General features: G+C 47.5%; 1 protein-coding gene across 8 annotated transcripts in view; it reads right to left on the bottom strand.

Annotated features, from left to right (window-relative positions):
* The window catches only part of XPNPEP1 (X-prolyl aminopeptidase 1), a 44,217-nt gene extending 22,356 nt beyond the window's left edge, over window positions 1-21,861 (bottom strand). For 2 of the 8 annotated variants that reach the window (XM_077823198.1, XM_077823205.1), the window contains exons 1-9: window positions 13,795-13,923; window positions 9,051-9,120; window positions 8,390-8,453; window positions 6,576-6,680; window positions 6,154-6,246; window positions 5,613-5,756; window positions 5,040-5,135; window positions 2,594-2,675; window positions 913-1,123 (exon numbers count right to left, since the gene is read on the bottom strand). In XM_077823198.1, coding sequence (XP_077679324.1) covers window positions 913-1,123; window positions 2,594-2,675; window positions 5,040-5,135; window positions 5,613-5,756; window positions 6,154-6,246; window positions 6,576-6,680; window positions 8,390-8,453; window positions 9,051-9,120; window positions 13,795-13,847 — 918 coding nt within the window. In that variant the 5' untranslated portion in view covers window positions 13,848-13,923. Of the gene's footprint in view, window positions 1-912; window positions 1,124-2,593; window positions 2,676-5,039; window positions 5,136-5,612; window positions 5,757-6,153; window positions 6,247-6,575; window positions 6,681-8,389; window positions 8,454-9,050; window positions 9,121-12,437; window positions 12,678-13,794; window positions 13,924-16,616; window positions 16,768-17,686; window positions 17,793-21,750; window positions 21,776-21,830 lie in introns of those variants that run through there. The other 6 variants (XM_077823199.1, XM_077823206.1, XM_077823200.1 and 3 more) reach the window with 6 other exon arrangements.
* Window positions 21,862-22,166: the final 305 nt, after the last annotated feature.

The raw sequence follows: 22,166 nt of genomic DNA, 5'->3' as shown, positions 1-22,166 counted from the left end.
GAACTCAAGATGTGTGGAAGCCTGTTAATTTGTCTGTAGTTATAGCTTTTTTTCATAGATTCCAAGGCCAGAAGGAACCACTATGATCATCTAGTCTGACCTCCTGTATAACACAGTCCATAGAACTTCCCAACAATAATCTCTAGAGCATATTTTAGGTATGTTTGCTTTGAATAAGTGCCTCCTGTTTAGAAAGGACTGTTATACTCTGTATCAGAACAGTGGGCAGTGTGGGATAGGGCCTTCTTAAGGAGTCCCAGAAAACACATTTACAAGCACAATACTGAGGTGTATCAAGTACATAGGAAACAAAACAATTCTGATATCAACAGTGTCCCTGTGCAGTCATGCTAACCCATCACAGGGATAAGCAGCCATTTCATGCAATCTGCGTCCTCATAATATTCCTCGCCGAGTGGACACAAATGTGGTCTACCTTGGCTCTTGCATCTCCTGACTATCTGCTTTTTGCCCTTCTACCACAAGCCACTGAAACAAATAAGGGGAGCCATCTTCAGATCCTCCCACCAAGCACAGCCCTCCCTACCCCCCGGGTTCTATCTACACCTGAACAATTGGGTGTATTTAATCTATGCCATGCATGGGACATGCTCAAGATCCATGCGCAGTGACCCTAGTTTACGCATATCTCCCCAACCCTCTGCCTCCCCTGTTCTTGTCTTACCCTGAATCTGAGAATTCTTAGCGTAAATCGGCTTAACAAGCTGGCATGTTTGCCCTGAGGACAGCTACCCCCCCATTAAACAACCCTCTGATAGTCTGGCATTCTCGTCAAAGCCACCCTGCAGCACCCAGCACTGATGGGAAGCTGAGCAGGTGCCCTAATTAAAAACACTCATCACAGGACTGGGTTTGAAGGAGGAGTCTTTTTCCCTGCCAGGACACACCAACCTTGGGGACGGCCTCCGTCAGGGCATAGCTGGCTTTGTCACTGAGCCACACTTTCTCCTTGGGGGAGAGACCCACACAGATGGCCTGCAGCTCCGTCAGGACAGATTCGTATGGCACCACCTGGATTTTAAACTCAGCCTCCAGGGCGGAATCAAGCAGCAGATGTTCCCTCGTGGATGGGTCTGCCATGCGGTCGCCACTGATAAACAGCCTGCAGAAATGTATCAGCAGAGAGCATGTGGGTGTGACTTGTGTTTCCGCCTGATGGAAGTGGGAAGGGGTGGAAATCACACTGTTCTAGTCACATTTAAAGGAGAGAGGATATTATTAAGAACAACACTGTGCACTGATCCAGACCATTTTATCTAAGGATCTCCCTGCACTTTGTACCCTGCATTGAAATTAAGCCTCACAACCACCCTGGGAGGTAGTTATCCTCAGTTATACAGAAGGGGGCATGTCATCACTAAGGCTACAATTTGGTCACGGAACTCACGGAATCCGTGACTTCCAACCACCTCCGCGACTTCAGCCTGTGGTACTCAGGAGCTGCAGGGTCCCCTGCCACCTCTGGCAGCCCCCAGAGCTCCAAGTTGCTGTAAGTGGTGGGGGTACCCCACAGGGGACCCCCAGAGCCACAGGCAGCAGGGGTACCCCGCAACCTCCCAGCTGCTGCAGGCACTGGGTGTACCCCGCGGCTCCCATCCCCTGCAAGTGGTAGGGGACCCCCTGAGCTGCATGCAGCAGGAGGACCCCACAATCCCCTAGCTGCTGCAGGTGGCGGGTAGCCCCGCAGCTCCCAGCCATGGGTGGCAGGGGACCCTGGAGCTCCAACACCCAACCTCCGGTGGGGCCTCCGGAGCTCCTAGCCACTGCACAGCTGCCCCGCTGCAGGTGGGGTGGGGACCCACAGATCCCCATTTTGTCCTAGATATTTTTAGTAAAAGTCAGGGACAGGTCACGGCTTCCGTGAATTTTTCTTTATTGCCCGTGACCTGTCCGTGACTTTTACTAAAAATATCCATGACAAATATTACCCTTAGTCATCACACAGCTGAGAACAGAACTCACAGGCCTGTGTTCTACCCACTAGGTCACACACGTTTGGCTAGTACCTTCATGTGCCTCGATTCTTGTACCCTACCAAAGCTTGTTGCACTAAACAAAAAGAGAAGGATCTTTGGCACCCAAAGCCCCAAAATCCCAGAGCACAGCAGCAACCGTCACTTGTGGTTTTGAAGTGAATCTTCAGCTAAGTTAACCCCTCAAAAATCCCTCAATGGATAAAGTTCTCCAGTGTCTGCCCCACTGCTGATGCAAATTCATCAGCGGCTCCATATAGCACCTTTGGTACAAAGATCTCAAAGCATTTTACATGGTCCCAGTTTTACAAAGGGGCAAACTGAAGCACGGAGAGGTGAAAGGACTTGCCCAAGGTCACACAGTAGCAGAGCTGGGAACAGAACCGAAAGCTCTTGACTCCACCACTACAATGATGAGAGCGGGGGGAGAGAAATGGATTATCATGGAATACCAAAATGCTAGGAAGGGACATTAATATGGCCGAGGTACATGCAGTTTAAAAGGACACAAACAACGCAAGAGCCAGCCTCTGGCAGGAAACACGCCTGGAAAGTCAGTGCAACACTTGGTAACGATAAAGAAGGGGCAAGGTAAAGACCTGATTGTGTCGGTTCCTATGACAGCGTAAGCAAAAAATACTGGATTGTATTCAACGTCTGAGCCTCGGAGGTTCAACAGCCCTAGGAAAGAAAAGAGAGCCCAGAATCACAGTCTTGTTTCATCATTTAAATTCAACAGTATTAGAAAAGAAAAACAAAACCAAATTCAGTTGGCTCGAAAGCAGGTTCACACAAGGGCTTTAAGCCAGAGTCCAGCTGTTGCAATTCCCCAGAGCTTTACTGGCAGTAATTTGCTTTCTCCACAAGATGGCACCAAACCTGTGAGTACTCAATGGCGCCAGAAAAATCTCTTCGGGCTTGGGCTCCGTAGCTAGCAGAATGGCAAGGCAGTGACTTTCCCAGTCTCTGCAGCGGGACAGCAGATCAGCCCTCGCTCTCCACAGAGTGCTCAAGTTTTCGTACTTTGCTCTCCAGAGCCCAGTCAGCCATGGGACCCCCGGGGGAAGGGAGGCACAGAGAAGCTAAGGCCAAAACATTACAAAACGGCCTTTGGTTGTGGCTCCTCGGCTCGCGGCCTTGCTTGTCAAACGCGCAGGTCGCTCACAACTCAGGGGGACGCCAAGCGGCACGGCGGGCGCTGGGCCTCTCTGAGCGCCGGGTTTCAGGGGTCAAGCTGAGCCCCCCGAAACCCAGGGACTCACTCTTGGAAACGTTCGGGTGGAAGAGAGGCTCCCGGTGACGCGGCGAGCCAGCCGGCGGAGGTGGAAGCGTGACCTGCAGTGCCGGCATCTCAGTCTGGGGCTGGGTCCACTGGGCCACGCGACATCAGGCAAGACAGTCGCGGGGTATGTGCACGCTTCCTGGGAAAGACCCTGCTTCTCCCAAGCTACAAAGACCCATACGGGGCTTCCAGGAAGGGGCTGTAGAAATCTGCCTGCTGAGCAAAATTAGGGTCTCCATACCGTGGCCTCCTCTTCAACCCTCCCTCCAGATGCCCTTTCAGCTTTTAATAGAGCAACATCTAGTGGCTAAATATAAGATGAAAGGGTTTTTCCTTCTATAGTAAAGGAAAGGGGCACCAGATGTACACCTAGCAATAAGCATCTCTCTCGCTGTCCTTAGCCTCTCCTCAGCCCTTTGTTCATGGTCACCCCTTGCACTGGTAGGTGTACTTAGACTGTAACCACCTGAGAGCCGGGAACAAGCATTGTGTCTGTAAAGTGGCGTGCACGCCTTGGTGTCTGTACAGATAAGGACAGAAGGCCGCCATCTCTGCTAATGCAGGTCTCGCCAGAGAAGAGTCCCCGTTTGCTGCTATTGGATGTATTCCTTTCGTGAAACGGGAAGCTCTGCGCTTGGTTTCACAATTCTAGGAGTGAATACAAAGGGCCCTGACTATGCCACGTTGCTGGCGCCAAGTTACTGATTTCCAAACTGAAGCTGGGAATTTGTCAAGATCATTTACACCTGGAGCAGGTGATGCGGATTCTACAGCCTATCCTAATCACACACCCAAGCCTGGCCTGCTCTCCTACACAGGCGCAGCCCCACTGATGCAGCACCTCTGGTATGGTCAACAATGGGTCATCTGGACCTACTCTGAGGTTTAGAGCAACCCAGATAATATCTATCTTGAGCCAGACCAACAGCGCCCTGGGGCCATTCCATTAGCTCTCGCCTGACCTGCACCCACCCTGGGAATGCCTACTATGCTGGGGCAGGAGGCCAGAATCACAGGGCTTAGAGCTGGCTACATTGGTTTTGCTACTTGGAGACTCCCCTGCGGGTTGTTTAAGCTCCTTGGCTGCCTGTCCAGTGCAAATGGGAACAGGTGGGGACTAGGATGAGGTCCATTGCAGTCTTGTTTTACGACGGGAGTTTGCAGACTGTAGGGGAAAGGAGATCGGGGGGCTCCTTTTAATAAGTATGAAAACTAGAATTAGGCTTGTGGAAATCACGAGCACATACACGTACGTGCTTAGAAACCACAAATGCTGCATACGAAACGGTGTTGTGTCTATTTGTGTACCCAGAGCCACATACAGTGATAGCAAGGCTTCACAGCTTAAAACAACCTTCAGCTTCCTGGAGCTGGGGGTGTAAGGATATTATATGCTAGAACATTTCGTCTGTCAATTCTTTCCTCAAGCTGCCTCGGTTTTATACACCGCCTTCCTTTTCCTTCTCTTCCGCTGTTTTTCAAGTGTGGTGATTTGTTGTATACACTGGGCCTAAATCTGGTCTATTGCTCTGGATTTACACAGGTGTAAATGAGACCAAAATCTGGCTCTTAGTAAAGAATGGAGACTGCTCCTGACCCTGTCCCATAGCTGCTTCTGATACAAGTTAATCGACTTATAATAAACCCCTCGGGTGTACCACATGCCTCTTGGCATGGGGTAGATTTCCCATTTCCCAGCCACGAGAGAAAGTTCTGTTGTACTGACAGGGAGATCTGACAACCCACCCAGCCAGGATACTTACAAGCTACCTCATCCAGGGCTGTAACCACAAACCAGAGGACTTTTCTCTCAACCATTTTTGCACGCAGAGCTGCAATCTTCTCTTTCCAGCCAATCCCTGTGAAATACAATACATTTGCTGACTGTGGATGGGTTTGATTCTTTAGTTGCAATTGCTATCACCGCCTAATTTAGTGACTAACAGCAGAGACGTACAGCCATGAAGCCCTAATGTAATGAGGCTAGAATTTCCTTGAAGCCAAACACGCAATCTCTGGCTTGTCTTCCTTACTGCTCCTTTATGACATACACCACCAGCTTCAAGCTTTTTCTTCTTTTTCCAGGAACATACATCTGTGTATTTATTACAAACCCATCACTGTAGTATCTAGGCACAATCAATGCTTATATCTGGTTTCCAAAACAAAAAAATCATTGAAGAGAATAAGCAGAGGCTAATTAGATCCTTAATTTAATCAAACAGCACATAATGCTGGGCTGCAGTTATATTTCTCCTGTCACTATGTAAGGGAAAGGAAGAAAGAAGAGAGGCATGAAAATGAATCCACTCAGTTCAGGACCGGATCCCACTAACCTGTGTAACTCAGGTCCAGGGTCATTAGAGGTTTGCAGGGTCGCTGGGGGCGATCTACCCAGATTGCATCGATCAGGTTCTCTTTGACTGGCACAAGAACATGGCCGGCACTTTTCAGTGCTTTAGACATCCTCTTCCATTGATCTGCCAAAGGGGAGAGAGCTAAGAGCACTGGCCACAAATGTCTGAAACACAGGAATTCCCTCTGTGCTGGGGATGCTGGCAAAGTCTAAGCTTTCTTCTCCACCCCTGCCCCTTTCCACTTGGTCTCAAAGTGGGAAGGAGAAGAAGAAAAAAAGCAACATCCAGATGTAACAAGCCATACTGACACACCGACAGAGGTATCACAGTCACCAGTGGGAAATGAACCAGAGATCTACAGCACCAAAAGCACAGGCCTCTAATGCTTGAGCTAAAGAGGAACTCTCTTAGCCGTGTAGCAGTAATAGGCTGTAACATGGAAAGCCCATTTGAAACAGCGTGGGCAATTTGGGTAGGCAGAATCTCATCACCCAACCTGCAAAGCATTAAATAAACTAACCAGCTGGAATAATGAAAGGGTCCACTCCAACTTTCGAGCCCTCTGGGAGCACACTCACTAGCCAATCCTCCTGAGTTGGCGTATCCTTCAGACCTGGATGTGGAAAAGGAGTAAAATGTAGTTCCAAGAGCAAAGAAAAAACCATGCAGAAGAGGTTTCACATGGACCCTTAAATTACAGCACACACTAACATATAAGTCACACTCAAACGCAAGTGCCCTGACGTATCTTAAAGCAGCAGCATCTTGTGCAGATGCCGATCCTCCTATTCCTTTTTGGTTTTCCTTTTAAAAGGCACTATAGTGATCTTAGTTCATTCCCATGCCCTGGCAGTCAATTAACCTGAGTGCATAGAGCACTCCCATACCCTGCTATTTAGTTCTCTGTATATTAGTGGAGCAATATCTTGGGCGGCCACCCACCCATTTTCATGAGTGTCCAGTTGCTATCCATTTGCTGTGCTGCCTGCAGGAAGTAGCGTCCATCCGTCCACATAGCTGCTTTTTGCTCGGTTATAATGGCAGTACCTGGCCAGGAAGCAAAAGGGATAAGTAGGTTTGTGGTTCATCGGAACACAGAGGGGCAGATACAGAGGTATTGGATGCATCACAGTTACATGGACTGCACAGGGTTTGGCTGAAATGTACACAGATGCCGGACAGTCTGTATGAAGGCTCAGGTCACAGTTCTAAGGTCACTTGGGTGTTAATGGAGATACTAATTGTTCCCCACAACTAAGAGGCAAACTCCTTTGCAGTTCTGGCCAGGCCATTCTACACCAGGAACCAGGTTTGCTGAACTTGCTTTTAAATCTCCTCAGACAAATTCAGTTTAAACACAGCTCAGCCAGTCAGCGTGGAGGAGCTGAAGCCTGGCTTACAAATTATCATTACTAGAGAAACACCCAGAAGCCCCAACTGAGACCAGGGCCCCATTGCACTGGGAACTGCACAACAGAGCCAGTCCCTGCCCCAAGGAGTTTACAATCTAAACAGAAAAGACAGAGTCAGAGAAGGAAGCATTATTATCCCCATTTTACAGTGGGAAACTGAGGCACACCGGCCCTAGTTCAGCCAGCTACATAAGCAATGGAAACTGACATCAATGGGACTACTCACATGGTTAAGTTAGGCATGTGCTTACCTAACTTGCTGACTCAGGACCAGAGGGATCTAATGATTTGCCCAAGGCCACCCAGGGTGTCTTTGGCAGAGCCAAGAATTGAACCCAGATCTCCTGAGTCCCAGTGTCATACCACATGACCTATTTTCTCTCTTACAATGACTGTGGTCTATCTTACTGCAGCACAGCTCACAAACTCCGGTTCAGCCTCATCTCCACTGGCCAAACACACGCTGACGCTGTCGGAGCCAGAACCCATTTAAAAACAGAGCTTGTATTCAGCAAACACCGCTTGAGCCCAAGCCTGGGCAAATCCTGCCAAGGTCTGACGGTGGAACCACCGCCCTTCTGACCGCAGGGTGAGGCGCCAGGCTGAAGAAAGGAAGGCTGGAATGCAGGATTCGTGTTCTAGAACAGCGCTGCTCCGCATTTCCGTATAGAGTGTTTTCCACAGGAGGCTCTCAAGGCACTTTACAGCAATTGACCCACGAAGACTCACAGCATCCGCTGTGGAAGTCAGTATTTGACATTAACCCTGATTTCCAGGTGGGAGATGGGAGGCATAGGAAGGCTGAGTGACTCGTCCGCAATTTCACAGCAAGTACATTGCAGAGCCTGGGATAGAAATCTGCCTTCCCAACTTCCAGTCTCTGCTTCAGCCAAAAGAACATCCCGTGCCTCTGTGAGATAAGCAAACTTTTCCATAAACTCAGCTTCACAGTTCAGTATTTTTGGCACTGGCTTCATTCTAAGATGATTGAAAGCGGCTGACAAACATTGTTTACCATTAATCCCAGCTCTGTTGGGCAACGTACAATCTGTTCATAGTGGCCTCACGTTAGACAACATAAAAGCAGGCTGCGAGCACCGCATTAAACAGTTAACAGGATTTTGCTTTATGGGAGGTTTGTTCAGGGGTCAGTCATTTGTGAAAGCCCGTTACTACATCGATCTTACATAATTTTCAGCTGGCAGCCACCACATAATTCTGCAGATGCTGAAATGGGAAGGGAACAGTCCAAACATTTTGGTTAGGTTTCTCGTTCCATCTAGCATACATGTTGTGAATCAGATCACCTCTTTTCAGGGGAAATATGCGTTCAGACAACAGTACCTGCAGAGCCATCAAATCCAGAGATGAATGCCCGTCTGCAATCACAGGGCGCGATGTTCTCACTCTGGAATACAGAAGACGCAGCTAATTATTTACATCAGCAACAACAAAAGCAACTGATGACAAGTACATTGAAAAGCTTTGTTTCTCTTGAAGGATGCTGTCAAGAGAAACGAACAAGTTACAAGATCGGGCTCTGCTCCTTTGGAAGTCCTAACAAGTGTTTAAAAATTGTTCCTTTGGGACATTTAAGTATATGTGATTATTTTGTATTTATATCTGCCTGTTTTTTTAAACCTCCAGAACTTTTCTCCCACCAACTTCTGTAAACAGTGAAGTGCTGCAATTTGCTGATATTTATTTCACACTCAGCCTCTCATTTGGCAACAAACAGATCCTGCCTTTGAAGCTGCAAAGTGAGAAGAAGAGAACACACAGGCATTCCTAGATCTTGGAAACTAAAGTATACGGTCCATTAAATCTTTAAATGCCACGATATTTATTGATGTCCTCCAACTGGAGTTTACAAGAAGCCCATTTAGAATTTCTCCTCTACAACAATGCCATTAAAAAGGAGACTGTCAAGGTTGTTAGGCCATAAAACTTTTAAGCCTTTAGGAGATTTTGTAATTAGATACCAAGTCTTTTACTTCTACTTTACCTGTTCAAATCCAGCCCAGGTCAGACGTAACCAGAAGTTATTGGTTACCATTGGATGAGTGCTTACTTCCCTATGTGAAACAATTGGGAGGGGGAAGGGAGAGAGATGGGTAACTTCTGTCAAGATCAAAGTGTCCATATCATAAAACCATCTTAATTAGCATTTTTGTTGTCAATCTCAACAAAAACCCTAAATGACTGAATAGGCTGGGGACACAGAAACTCCCAATGTCCACAATCTGTTGCCAAAAATGGAAGAAGAAAAATTGTTAACCAAGGTGTCCCTGCGTTTTGAAATGGCCAACACGCCCTGTTCTGGGATCTTGTTCAACCAAGATCGAAGGTCAGGATTGCTAAACTTGCCTCTAATTATCAGCATAAGTCAGCAAATCAGCTTAATCCTTGCCAGCCTAAATAGCCTTGGCTCAACAGAGTACCAGTCAAATGATCCAAGAAAAAAGTCTGCAAATCAGCATGGGATTATTCCCTGCCTCCTTGATTCTGCTGCAGCATTGAATAGCCATGAACAAATCAGAAACACTGTAGGGTTATTGTCAAACTAAATGTCATGGGCCCGATCCTCTATTGTGTCTAGCTTCCAGAGCGTGCAGCAGAATGGAAGGTGATCAGTGAGCTGGCTGGAATCTGCCCATATGTTTATTTTTTTTAAATCCTGTACTATGCTTCAAACATTAGTTATTACACAGAAAAGATTTTTTAAAAATCTGGATATATTCCTCTCTATTCATATGGGGCAGCTCCAAAACCACCTGAGTGATTTAGGAGCATTCATCCCCTTACTTGCAGTGCTTTTAAGTCAGACACACTTCTGAAGATCCCACCCATTTTTAGTTTACTTCTCTTCCCTTTCTCTCAGTTCCCACAATGAGGAAAGACGTGAGTCTGTTTCACTTACATGGGCAGGTATTATCTAGTTAATTTCACTTTCAGGGTCTTACCCACTAACATAAGACTGCAATGTCTGGGTGACAAACACAACAGAGATTTAATGGCTTTATAAAAAACAACAGTGATTTTTCTAACACCCCTCACCCATGGGAATATTTCTCTTGGTCTTAGCTTTGGTAAAACCTTATTTAAAAAAATAAGAATCTTAATTTGAGGAAAAAATCTTCCCTGACAGCATCCCATACAGGGAAACATGCAGGAAACATTTAAAGCGGGGAAGAGTTGAAACTAAGCAAAGGGATAGAAGGGCCTTAAAGTAGAATTAGTGGCTTTGAGCAGCATGGGAAGGAAGATGACTTAAGCAAAAGCCCTTTGTAGCTATCTATTTAGGTTCTTACAGAGCCACATCATCACAGTATCTGAGCAGCAGTTCATCTCCTGTTTCGTACAGCAATCCCTACTGTGCTAAGATTACCCAGTGTTTTGTGATAATCATACATGTGCTAAAATTAGCACTGTGCACCTGTGAATGCTGAGCCACTGCACGGTCGAAACAACCCATCTAATTGGAGCTCCTCTTGCAACTGGACTGGATTTTATCCCCGCGCAGACCCTAAAGCTGCTCCCCACCACATCTGCTGGGCTGCTGTCCAAACCTGTGGAATTTTAGGGCCCCATCCTGCAACCCTCAATCAAGTGAGCCTTCTTTGCTTAACTTCTTTGAAGTTAATGGTATTACTCACCTGAATAAATGTTTGCAAGGTCGGGCCCTTTAACACTCAGATCTATTGTGCTGAGTGCATTCAGCAGCACTGCAGGTGCATTCCAGCTGTAACGTACAGCAGCAATTAGGTGGGTGGCCCACTGGTTTTACAGGGGTGACCTTGATCCTCTGAGCATTTCAAACAAACCCTGCCACTTACTTGGCAGGTGCATCAGGACCCACATCAGTAATAATACCTGCACTGGTCAGAGCTGGAATAGGTCAGGTGGATGCTGTGTAAAATTCCTCTCCTCCATTGCTCCACAATTCTGCCCATTCATCAGTCCTAAACAACCACACATGCTGTTCCAGTCCGGAGCAGAGGGTGGCGATCCAGTCAACCCAAATGTGCGGGTATGAGCTGGGCAGACATTTACTAGCTGTGGGAGACCCCTCTGAAGTGATTGGACCTCACTGTGCTACCTTGCTCACAAGATGCCCTTCCATTCCCTCTGACTTCCTACCACTGGTTTAGGGATACAAATCAGGCTCAGTGTATAATACACTGTAGGAAATCAATGTAAGTAGCGCAGCCATTATTCAGCACTGGCTAAAACAGACACCAATCCAGGATATTGGCAGTCTCTGGAAAGGATATAAATTGGATTCCAAGATTCTAGGAAAAGATGGTTCTGTTTAAGAGCTCTGCAATGTGATGCTGTTGTGAAAAAGGCAAATATCATTCTGGGATGTATTAACAGGAGTATTGTGTGTAAAATACAGGAGGTAACTGTGCTCTATTCAGCACTGGTGAGGTCTCAGCTGGAGTACTGTGTCCAGTTTTGGGCACCACGCTTTAAGAAAGAGGTGAGTAAACTGAAGACAGCCCAAAAGAGCAATAAATGTTATAACAGGTTTGGAAAATATGACTTACAAGGAAAGGTTGAAAGAACTGGGCAAGTTTAGTCTAGAGAAGAAAAAGCTGAGTGGAGATTGGATAACAATCTTCAAATACGTAAAAGATTCTTATAAAGAGGATGGTTATCAATTGTTCACCAAGTCCACGGAGGGTAGGACAAGAAATAATCAGCTTAGTTTGCTGCAAAGCAGATTTAGGTTCAATATTAAAAAAATGCTTTCTAACTATAAAATAGTTAAGCACTGGAACAGGCTGTGGAATCCCTGGTGTTGGACGTTTTTAAGCATAGGTTAGACAAACACGTCAGGGGTAGTCTAGGGGGGACCAGTGCAGGTGGATGGACTTGAGGTTCCTTCCAGCCCTCTGTTTATATGCTTCTGTGCTTCTACGTCTATAGAACTGAAAGGACAAATAAACCTAGAAAGCTAGGGATTCTGATTAGGTCTATAATACAATGGGGAAAAAGAAAACATTTTAGCCTTGGTAGGGAACCTGACATTAAAAGCCCTGCAGGGATCTTAGAGCTTACATGGACGAGTTGCTGCAACCTACTGAGAGACCTCGATTCACATTAACGCCCAGGAGAGTTAGGGCACTCAGCATGTCACAGTATCAGGGCCCTAAAACATCAGCAAAATGCAGGTACTTTGAGCAACCAAGAAATGGAATAAAATTCCCCCCCATCTTAGGCCTTGTCCGAATTACTGATTTCCTTCTATTTCAGTCACTGGTGGTGCTGCACAAGTGTGAGTCCCGAATGTAGAAAAGCAAAGCTAGTAGTTGCATGGATGTTGTGAACCCCTGCTTAATGTCAGGATATACCGTGCTGTTGGAAATTGCACCTTATGGTGGTTTACCTGGTCTATCCTGGGGGTTTGTACTGGTGAAGCTCACCAATGGCTGAAATTGGGGCAATTCCCCACTGCTGACAAGACCTTGGCAGAGGCAACCCACCATGACACATGTGAGTCATGAAGCTGTATAATTCGCCATTTTCATTAATCAATTCCATTCAGACTGTTTCATTCTCTGTAGAAACCTGATGAACTTGCCCAACAGGAAGCAGGGATGCAGGGTTGTTTGCATTACTGCATTCACTGTAGCAAAGACCAAAAGAGAAGGAAAAAAAAAAATCTGGAATCCTGCAGGTCACATTCCTTAACTCACGTGACCACAGTTCCAGGGTAGCAAAATGTAACTGGAGTTACATACGGACAGAGAGGTAGCTTCAGGCACGAACGGCGCAAACTGTAGCAGCTGCAGGGGAGCCCCTCACCCACCGCACAGAACTGAGGAGCTGATCTATTTGAAGGGAAACGTGTGAAGCGTGTTTTCCCAGGGCACGGCCACGTTCACCACTGCCTTGCACCTTGTGTCGTCACGTGCACCTGTGCAAAAAGGGTGTGAAACACTCTGATGTGGGAGCATTTCACACCCACTTTGCACAGGGGTAAATTCCAACCCCAACTGTGGGAAGGTGAGAGAGGTCAGGCCCTCTATTTTTGAAAATGGCTGAGGGAAGACGATCCCCTCTGTCCCCCAGGAACTCTGACATTCTCTAAGCAGAGCTTGCGTGAAGACTGAGGATACCGCCTACACATATTTATGCAGGCAAGAGGGGGTTCAACATTTTAAAGTTGCCTTGGGCTAAACAACTACAACAGATCAAGACAATCTTAATATTCTGGAGAGAGCCAAGTATTGCAGCAATCATGATAATTAAACACCCGTGCAGCGGGCCCCAGGGTCACCTTCTCTGACTGGCGCAGAGAGGAGTAACTCTGGGCACACAGGGATCCCAGGTCTGCAGATGGGAGGGGACCTGGGCCTCTGCAGCATGCTGCCCTCCCCACGGCCACCCCAGAAGCCCCTCCATGTGAGAGCTGCAGGTTAGGGCTCCCTAGCTCTGGAAAATATACTAGAAGGGCCAGGATGGGAGCAGCCATTTCTCTGGTACTCTCCCCTCTGTAGGCCATGGGCTTCCCTGGAGAAAGTAGAACCAGCAATGTTGACTTCCTACAGGAAAATAAACACTGACCATCAGAAAAAAAGACTCTAGAAACCCCATCTACAGCACCCCTTTGCAACATTCCCCAGCTCACCAAGCTTTTATATTGCAATTATTGAAACAAGCAAACCAAAAAGTAACCACAGCCATCTATGGACTTCTACTTTTCTTCTAGAAGGAAACATCCTCAATACTGAAATCTCTACCTGGTGTGCATCTCCAGATGGCACAATATAGGCGTGGATGGGCTCTGTGACATACTTGGAGGTCTTCATCACCTGTCGCAGCTGTCTGAGCAGCTCTGTAGTAATCTTGGGACTCATATTCCTACCTGCAATACAAATTCAGCACCCTGTGTTAGTATGTCTACACCAGCCCCTGTGGATTGTCAGGGGCTGATCCATTTCCCATTGAACTCAGTGGCAAAACTTTGGTGTCAACAGGGCAAGGATAAGGCCCCAGAATTCTGGTTCCAGCTTCTTGCCCTCTTGTTTTTCTTGTTGTTTCCCATTTTGGTTCTTTGGCCAATGTTAAGGCTGAGAGATGAGGCTTAATCCATTAGGGCAGATCTTGCAAACACTTGTGCAAATTTTTTCTCACATCATTAAGTTACTCATGGGTAATTGTGCGATACACTGGCCTAGCATGTATGATCTGCACGCCTAGGGGCTGGCACCAACCCCTTTTTAGCTTCTCCTTTAGCTCCGGTGGTAGACTTCTGCAGTTCTGATGTCAAAGTTTCCAGGTTCAATTCCCATTGTGGATCGTGGTGTCTGCATGCAGCCACGGTTTGTTACACATGCAGGAATGAGCCCTTAGTCCTTACCTCACCTTGCTGTGCACAGACACTGTAGTTTATATTCTCCAGGAGCACTGACTGCCCTGAGCTGCTCTGCCCATTAGCTACATCCATACCCTTAAAAGTGCAGTTTTCTGGCTTGAGCTGCAGCGCAGTGGTGATCGTCACAGTTTGCATGGCATTGGACCGTGAAGGAAATCCTGTCTAGTCTTTCCTTAACCAGACGCATAGTGGCTGCTATACAAGGTCTCAAATGGGGATAACAGGACAAGAAAGGGGCAAAGGGGGGGATGGGAGACAATGTCTTGACGGTCCCAGTCAAGAAGCAGATGAGGGTATAGACCAGTCAATATGAAAAGGTTATCCACCAAGGCACTCACGTTGGTGCATTATTTACCCTCACATTCTATTTCGGGCATCCCAATTAAAGGACATTTTGAAAAGAAGATTTATCATCCAATAAACGAATAGCTCAGGATTTCTTTTACCGCGGGCACCCATCCCTTCTGGCCCAGAAGGCCCCATTGCCAACTTGTCTTGAGCATTTGTCATGCAGTGAACCCCCACCTGTTTTATTGTGTTAGCAAAAACAAACATAGCTCAGGCAGAAGTTACGGGCTTGATGCCGAGATTAGTGGGTGAGGTTCCCTGGCCTGGCTTAAGGCAAAAGGTGAGACCCGGTGATCATAAGGGTCCTTTCTGGCCTTGAAACCTGTGGGCAGGTCCACACTATAGGCTTGCATCGGTGCTGCTGCAGCACTTCTGGTGAAGAGCTCTCCCGTCAGCTTAATAAGTCCACCTCCACGAGAGGCAGTAGCTACGTGGGCAGGAGGTAGGGTTTCCAATTTTCTAATCACAGAAAACTGAACACCCTTGCTCCGCCCCCCGCCCCAAGGCCTGCTCCCCGCTCACTCCATCCCTCTGTGGCTCGCTCTCCCCCACCTTCACTCTCTTGCTCATTTTCACCAGGCTGAGGCAGGGGGTTGGGGTGCAGTCGGGGATGTGGGTTCTGGGCTGGGGCCAAGGATGAGGGGTTTGAGGTGTGGTAGGGGGCTCCGGTGATGGGGCAGGGGTTTGGGAGGGGGTGAGGGCTCCAGTCGGGGGTGCAGGGTCTGGGGTGGGGCCAGGGATAAGGGGTTTGGGATGCAAGAGGGGGCTCCAGGCTGGGGCTGAGGGGTTCAGAGTGTGGGAGGGGACCCAGAGCTGGGGTAAGGGGTTGGGGCGCAGTGGGGAGAGAGGTGTGGGCTCCGGGACGGAGTTTGGGTACAGGAGGGGCCTCAGGGCTGGGGCACGGGGTTAGGAGGGGGTGAGCCCAGCGTTTACCTCAGGTGGCTCCTGGGAAGCAGTGTCATGTCCCTCCAGCTCAGGGGTGGCCAGGTGGCTCTGTGTGCTGCCCCCGCCCACAGGCACAACCCTCAGCTCCCATTGGCCATGGTTCCCAACCAATGGGAGCTGCGGAGCCAGCGCTCAGGGAAGGGTCAGCACGCAGAACCCCTGTGACCATCCCCGAGCCGGAGGGACATGTCGCTGTTTCCAAGGACCTGCGCAGAGTCAGGTAGGGACTCGCCTACCAGCCCCACTGCACCACCTAACTGGACTTTTAACGGCCCAATCAGTGGTGCTGACCAGAGCTGCTAGGGTCCCTTTTCGACCGGGTGTTCTGGTCGAAAACTGGACAATGGCAACCCAAGTGGGAGAAGCTCTCCGACTGACGTAGCTTTGTCTACACAGGGCAGGGGGTTAAGGTTGGTATAACTACATTGCTTCAAGGTGTGGATTTTTTACGCCACTGAGCAACGTAGTTATACTGAAGTAAGTGGGTAGTGTAGACCTGACCTATGAAACAGACACAGACATAGAATTCTGCATAGGACATTTCTGTCTCGAACTTCAGTTAGTTCACACAGTGCATCTCCCTAGGGCTGGTAGTGGAAAATAATGGCACACAAGAGATGGGTCTTAGTTAGTCACATTTTTGTCTACACGATCTATTTTTAAAAGTCCCAAACACTTATTATTTTAATGTACAATTTCTACTGCAGTAGCACTTAGAAGCCCCAGCTGATTTCAGGGACCCATGCTTGTCACTGCACAAACACATAAGAGGAGATAGTCCCTGCCCTAAAGAGCTTACAGGCTACATAGAAAGACAGGGGAAAAAAAGGGTGGGAGAAATAAAATAGTATCATCTCCACTTTACAGAGAGAGATTTGAGATTCAGTGATTTACCAAAGATCACACAGGAAGTCTGTGGCTGAGTCAGGACTTGACCCAAGAACTTCTGAACTCACTCCAACATCTTAATCACATGATCATCCTTCCTCTCCTAACCAATGGGGACAAGCCACATGTGGTCCTTGTGAGCTGTTCTTCTGCCTGTCTGCAGCAGAGCATAGTATTTTTATTTTACAAATATATTTCTGAAGGAAAAAGGAGAAAACAAACCCCAAATGCTAATATGCACCATGGGTGAAATCCTGGTCCCAACAAAGCCAATGGCAAAAACCCCATTGACTTTCAATGGGGCCAGGATTTCACCCTCTAGCTATTTCCACAGCAAGCTTCCAAAGCTATATACTGTTTCTACGCGGTGGTGTACAGTGATCTTATTCTGATCACTCTTTTCTGTCTCATGTAATGAGCTGATCATTTCCCTTCACTGATGATAGATGTCCACAAGAAGACAGAAACAATCTGACGGTCAGTTAGAAAAAGAAAGAAAACCCTTCCCTTAACTCGTAAGCACACAGTTCCCTTTCTAGGCATGTGCTTTGTCCCCACGAGCCTGAAATAGAAACTGATGTGGTACACTGATTACAGAAGCAAAGAACAAGGCTTTGATTAACTGCTAATGAATCCCCCAAGTGACAAGCGAAAGATTCTGAAGAAGGCAGGAAGGACTGTCCCCAAGCACGACCCTAATAAAGTCTGCACTGCAATATTAGAAACTCTGAGATCTATTATCAGTGAAACCCATATTAAGGATGCCATCAGTAACTCCTGCTTTCTAAGTAACTATTTTAAAGTATCCCCAAGGTTTCCCGTAGAATTCTTTTCTTTGTTTCCTCGGGGGGTCACTTAACCCGGTCACTCTATTTTTAAGAGCATAGCTGACCTTTCCCCTCAGCAGTAAATATAATCATGTGTTAAGTTAAAATCACTTCTCTATAATTATTTACTCACTCAGTGATTAAAACCAAGCAGCACTGAAATTAAAGTAATTGTCCCACTAGTGAAAGATGCAACCAAATCCTCCGCCTTGACATTTCAAAGCCATCAAATAACTGTAGCCACATTACCTGCTCTCTGTAGCTTTCCCCTCAAGTTCTGATTCCTCTTGCCTTTGATGGAACAAATACCAGTTGGCCCTTTGATCTCCCTTAATAAGCTCAGCGTTGCCTGAGAAAGCAAAGGGCAAACATTAATGGTCTTCCAGACTTTGGCCACAGTAAACTTTCTTATCCCACAATGCATAGCTTTGAAGGCAAGAATGTTACAGTACAGGAAACTTCCACCTAAGATTCTAGCCAGAGATGCTCATACTGTGGTCCATGCACACTGGTGGTCTGCATAGCACTTAATGGTGGTCCATGGACAGTTGGAAGCTCAGAAGATGCATCCTCTTTACATCCAGCTTCTATTATACTGCAAGAAAAGCAGCTAAAAAATACATTAAGACTGGGATTTTCAAAGAAGTTTAGTGAAACAAAGACACGCAACACCCACTGAATTTCAGTCTCAGCTTCAACACTTTTTTCAATACTCCTTTTCTCCACGTAAGTAACTGCTGTAGTTATTACGTAGATGTTATGGGATTGTGAGGAAGGAAGGAAGTTCACATCCGTGACACATGAGCTCTATTAAGATGGTCTCGACCCTATGAAAAGTACGACATACCCTGTGCTAGCTCTCTCATACTTCTTTTGTGTTAATCTGTTGATGGATACACTGTACAGTATACTGCTGGGGCAGCATGTAATGTCAGTGACCCCACAGATAATGTATTCAGTCATCAAGCTATAATAGTTTAATCCTCGGCATTCATATAGAGCTTTACACATTCAAAGCATTGTATAGACATTAAGCTTCACAGCAAGCCCATGAGGTAGATTAGTGTTCCCTTCCCCGTTTTACAGTGGAGAAACTGAGGCAGAGTCGCAGTAACATCAGTAGGGCCAGTCAGCGAGTCAGTGGCAGTCAGGACTAGATCTCAGGACTTCCTAGTGCCCAATGCAGTGTGCATTCTTCTAATTTAAATAATCAAATAGACAAACCTCTTTTATGAGAATACTAAGCCGGCATCTCTAATCTATGCTCAGCAGCAGATTTCTCTTTATGAAGCCTGCTCTTGTTTAGAATGTGTGTGTAGACATGCACTGACAGCTTAAACATACAAAGCAAGTTTCTGTGCAGAAAAATAGCAGATCCGATGCTTGTCTTCTATGGAGGGTTATATCATACAGCTTTATTTTGGAAATAACTCATTTTGGATGAAAGAAACAAAGAAAATTGGGACAAATCATATTTTCCTGTCATAAAAGATTTTAGTCTAATATTATCCTTGGTCAAGTCATCTATAGACTTTTCCTATCTTAAGCCCATTCTGTCAACTGACAGCACCAGGACACTATTCATAAAATGAGAGACAAGATAACTTATCCTACCACATTAAGCAGGTAATGTTTGAATTGCAATCTTGCATGTCTAGCCCCAATATATGGGTTATGTAATAAATCTAATATTACTGAAGATTTGTTTTTAATTTCTATTCAGAAATTCTGATTTACCAAGTATTTTCTGTGTGCAAGACAAAACGTAACAGTATCTGTTTGCACAAATGCATATGACACAGCAGGAAGTTCTGTCACTGTGGCTCTGATCCTGTAGACATTTTGTGCAGGCTCAACTTTAAACATGCAAGTAATTTCATTGAAGTCAGTGACTGCTCACAGGCTTAATGTTGAGCCCATGAGTAAAGGTTTGTAGAAGCAGAGGATAAGTTCATGTGTCTACAGGATAGCACATAGGTTAGAGGTGAGCCTAAATTTTCAAAAGTGATAAGTGATTCTGGGGTGCCCTGCTTAAGACCCCTTACAGGGGACAGATTTTCAGAAAGCACTGACCACCAGCCCTCAGGCTTCTTTAGACCATCTCAAGCAGGGGCACTGGAACTAGGGGCTCAGCACTTCCCTCCACCCTGGCTTGAAGTAATAATAGCAACCAAATGCAGGGCTTCCAAGCACCCCCTCTGTAAAGTTGTTCCAGCCCCGCCCCCCGATCCCAAGTTGTGCACCCAAAAATTTAGGCACCCCAAAACCACTAGTCACTTTTGAAAATGTACACCATGCTATTTACCTTTTATTATTGTTTTATGCCAATGACTATGAAATTAAAAATAAATGACAGCCTGCTTTTACCAGTTTAAAAACTATATTTTTTTTCTGAGTAGCAATATTCTGTTAATGAATAGCTGTGAGTAGCTGGGACATGGAAGAGGGTTAGGATTGTTGATAAAACATGGTATAATCTGTGGGTTATAAAAAAATGAAATGCACACAAAATATTGACGTTCACATTCTAAGGCAGACACTGTCTAAAAATAGGTTTCAGAGTAACAGCCGTGTTAGTCTGTATTCGCAAAAAGAAAAGGAGTACTTGTGGCACCTTAGAGACTAACCAATTTATTTGAGCATGAGCTTTCGTGAGCTACAGCTCAGAGCTGTAGCTCACGAAAGCTCATGCTCAAATAAATTGGTTAGTCTCTAAGGTGCCACAAGTACTCCTTTTCTTTTTGTCTAAAAATAATAATTCTGGGACTATTACCATTGTCAGTTCAAATGGTGTATTTATTCCATGCCCTAGATGAGGGGTGGGCAAACTACGACCCGCGAGCCAGATCCAGTCAGGGCTTTGGATCCGGCCTGCGGGACTGCTACTCCCATAGCGCCGCGGGCCCCGAGCTGCTCGCGGAAGCGGCCAGCACTATGTCCCTGAGGCCCCTGGGGGAGGAGGGGCAGAGGGCTCCGTGCACTGCTGTCACCTGCGGGTACCTGCCCCGAAGCTCCCATTTGCCGCAGTTCCCCACTCCGCACACTGCCCTCACCTGCGGGTACACCCCCAATGGGAGCTGCAGGAGGTGTACCTGCAGGCCCTCTGCCCTGCTTCCCCCAGGCCCCAGTGCATGTTGCTGCCAACCCGGAGCCGCTCCAGGTAAACGGCGCCGGGCTGGAGCCCACACCCCTCCCGCATCCTAACCCCATGCTCTGAGCCCCCTCTCACACTCCGCACCCCTCCTGCATCCCAACTCCTTGCCCTGAGCACCTTCCTGCACACTGCACCCCCTCCCACACCCTGCATTCCCTCCTGTGCCCCAATCCCCTGCCCCAGACCTACATTCATGACCCCGCATGCAATCTCCCCACCCAAGTGTGGCCCTCGGGCCAAAAAGTTTGCCCACCCCTGCCCTAGATATTCTGGCTTTTTGTTCTGTGTACAGCCTTGCTCCATGACTGGGGTTCCGAGGCATTATGGCAATACAAATAGTAAATAAATAATAATAATTAATAATTCACACCACATTCATCCTCATGATGGGTGAGCCTCAGGGATAGTGTTTGTCATAATCTAAATGGAAGGCTGCTATTCTTCCATGTGGGCAGGACATACCTGGGATCTGCACTGACTATAGCCCTTTAGAGAAAATCGATATCTAGCACTAAGCTTACAAAATATATATATCAGCGATGTGTGGTCATTGGTGCCAGATTGCCCAACTACACCTAAAATATACTTTCATACCGATACGCACACGTGCTGTCTAAAACTTTGGTATTAAAAGGGGCTATATATTAATAAAATGTAGCAATCTAAAACCCCTTTTCTGGTCTACAGAACGTTGCTAAACCAAAAGAAAAGGCAACGTTACCAGCAACTGTTACAACACCCCCCTCCCCTCCCCTCCCTCACATAAACCCTATACACAGAGGGTGTCCAGACTTCCCAAGGCACAGCGTCTGCTTTCTGTAGCCCCGCAGGATCTGACTCCCATACATCAAGACTTCATGCTTCGGCTCCGCATTCCTGTTCCTCGGTGTCTGGGCAAATGAGCCTGAAATGCAGCACTCTGAAGTAGGCTCTGTTTGGGCAAGACCCCCAGAAGCCGGATTTATCTAGCCAGCTGGGCAAACCTGACAAGCCGAAAACACCCCCCCGGGGCAGCACCCCGGGGGCTTTTTGCACACATCGCCCTGCGCTGGATCTTGCCTGATTGTTACCTTTGACACCCTATTTAGCACCATCAGGTTCTCCCCCCCTGCCCTGCCCTGCCCTGCCCTGCAGCCCTCTCAGCTCCCCCTCGGTGCACCTGGCGGAGGGCTTCAGACGGTGCCCTGCCCCCTGCGTGCACAGGATGCGGCTGGGCTTCGCGCCCCGCAATTGCCCCACCTGAGATTGTCGCCGCTTCCTGGAGGCTGCCCCTGCAAAATTGACGTCCCAGGCCACGTGGGCAGCCCGGGCGGAAGCCGGGGGTGGAGCGAGCCCCTTGCCGTGACGTCACCAGAGCCGCCGCCGCCGCTTGCTTGCCGCTGCTGACGTCGGCAGCGGCTCCCGTTCATTCGCGGCCTGGGAGCTGCCGGCGGGAGGCGGGGCGCGTGGGCTCGCTGCTTGCACGAGACAGCGTTGGCGAGGCCGCCCCGGGCGGTGCAGCTCTTCATGGCGGTTCTCTCTCTCTCTCTCTGTCTCTCTAGAAAGAGCAGCAGGGCTGTTCCAAGGAGCCCTGTT

This window comes from Eretmochelys imbricata, chromosome 7 (assembly GCF_965152235.1).
Source record: "Eretmochelys imbricata isolate rEreImb1 chromosome 7, rEreImb1.hap1, whole genome shotgun sequence".
In the NCBI taxonomy this organism is placed as follows: Eukaryota; Metazoa; Chordata; order Testudines; family Cheloniidae; genus Eretmochelys; species Eretmochelys imbricata.
The sequence above is the reverse complement of the archived record's forward strand: the minus strand, read 5'-3'. Positions and strand labels throughout refer to the sequence as shown.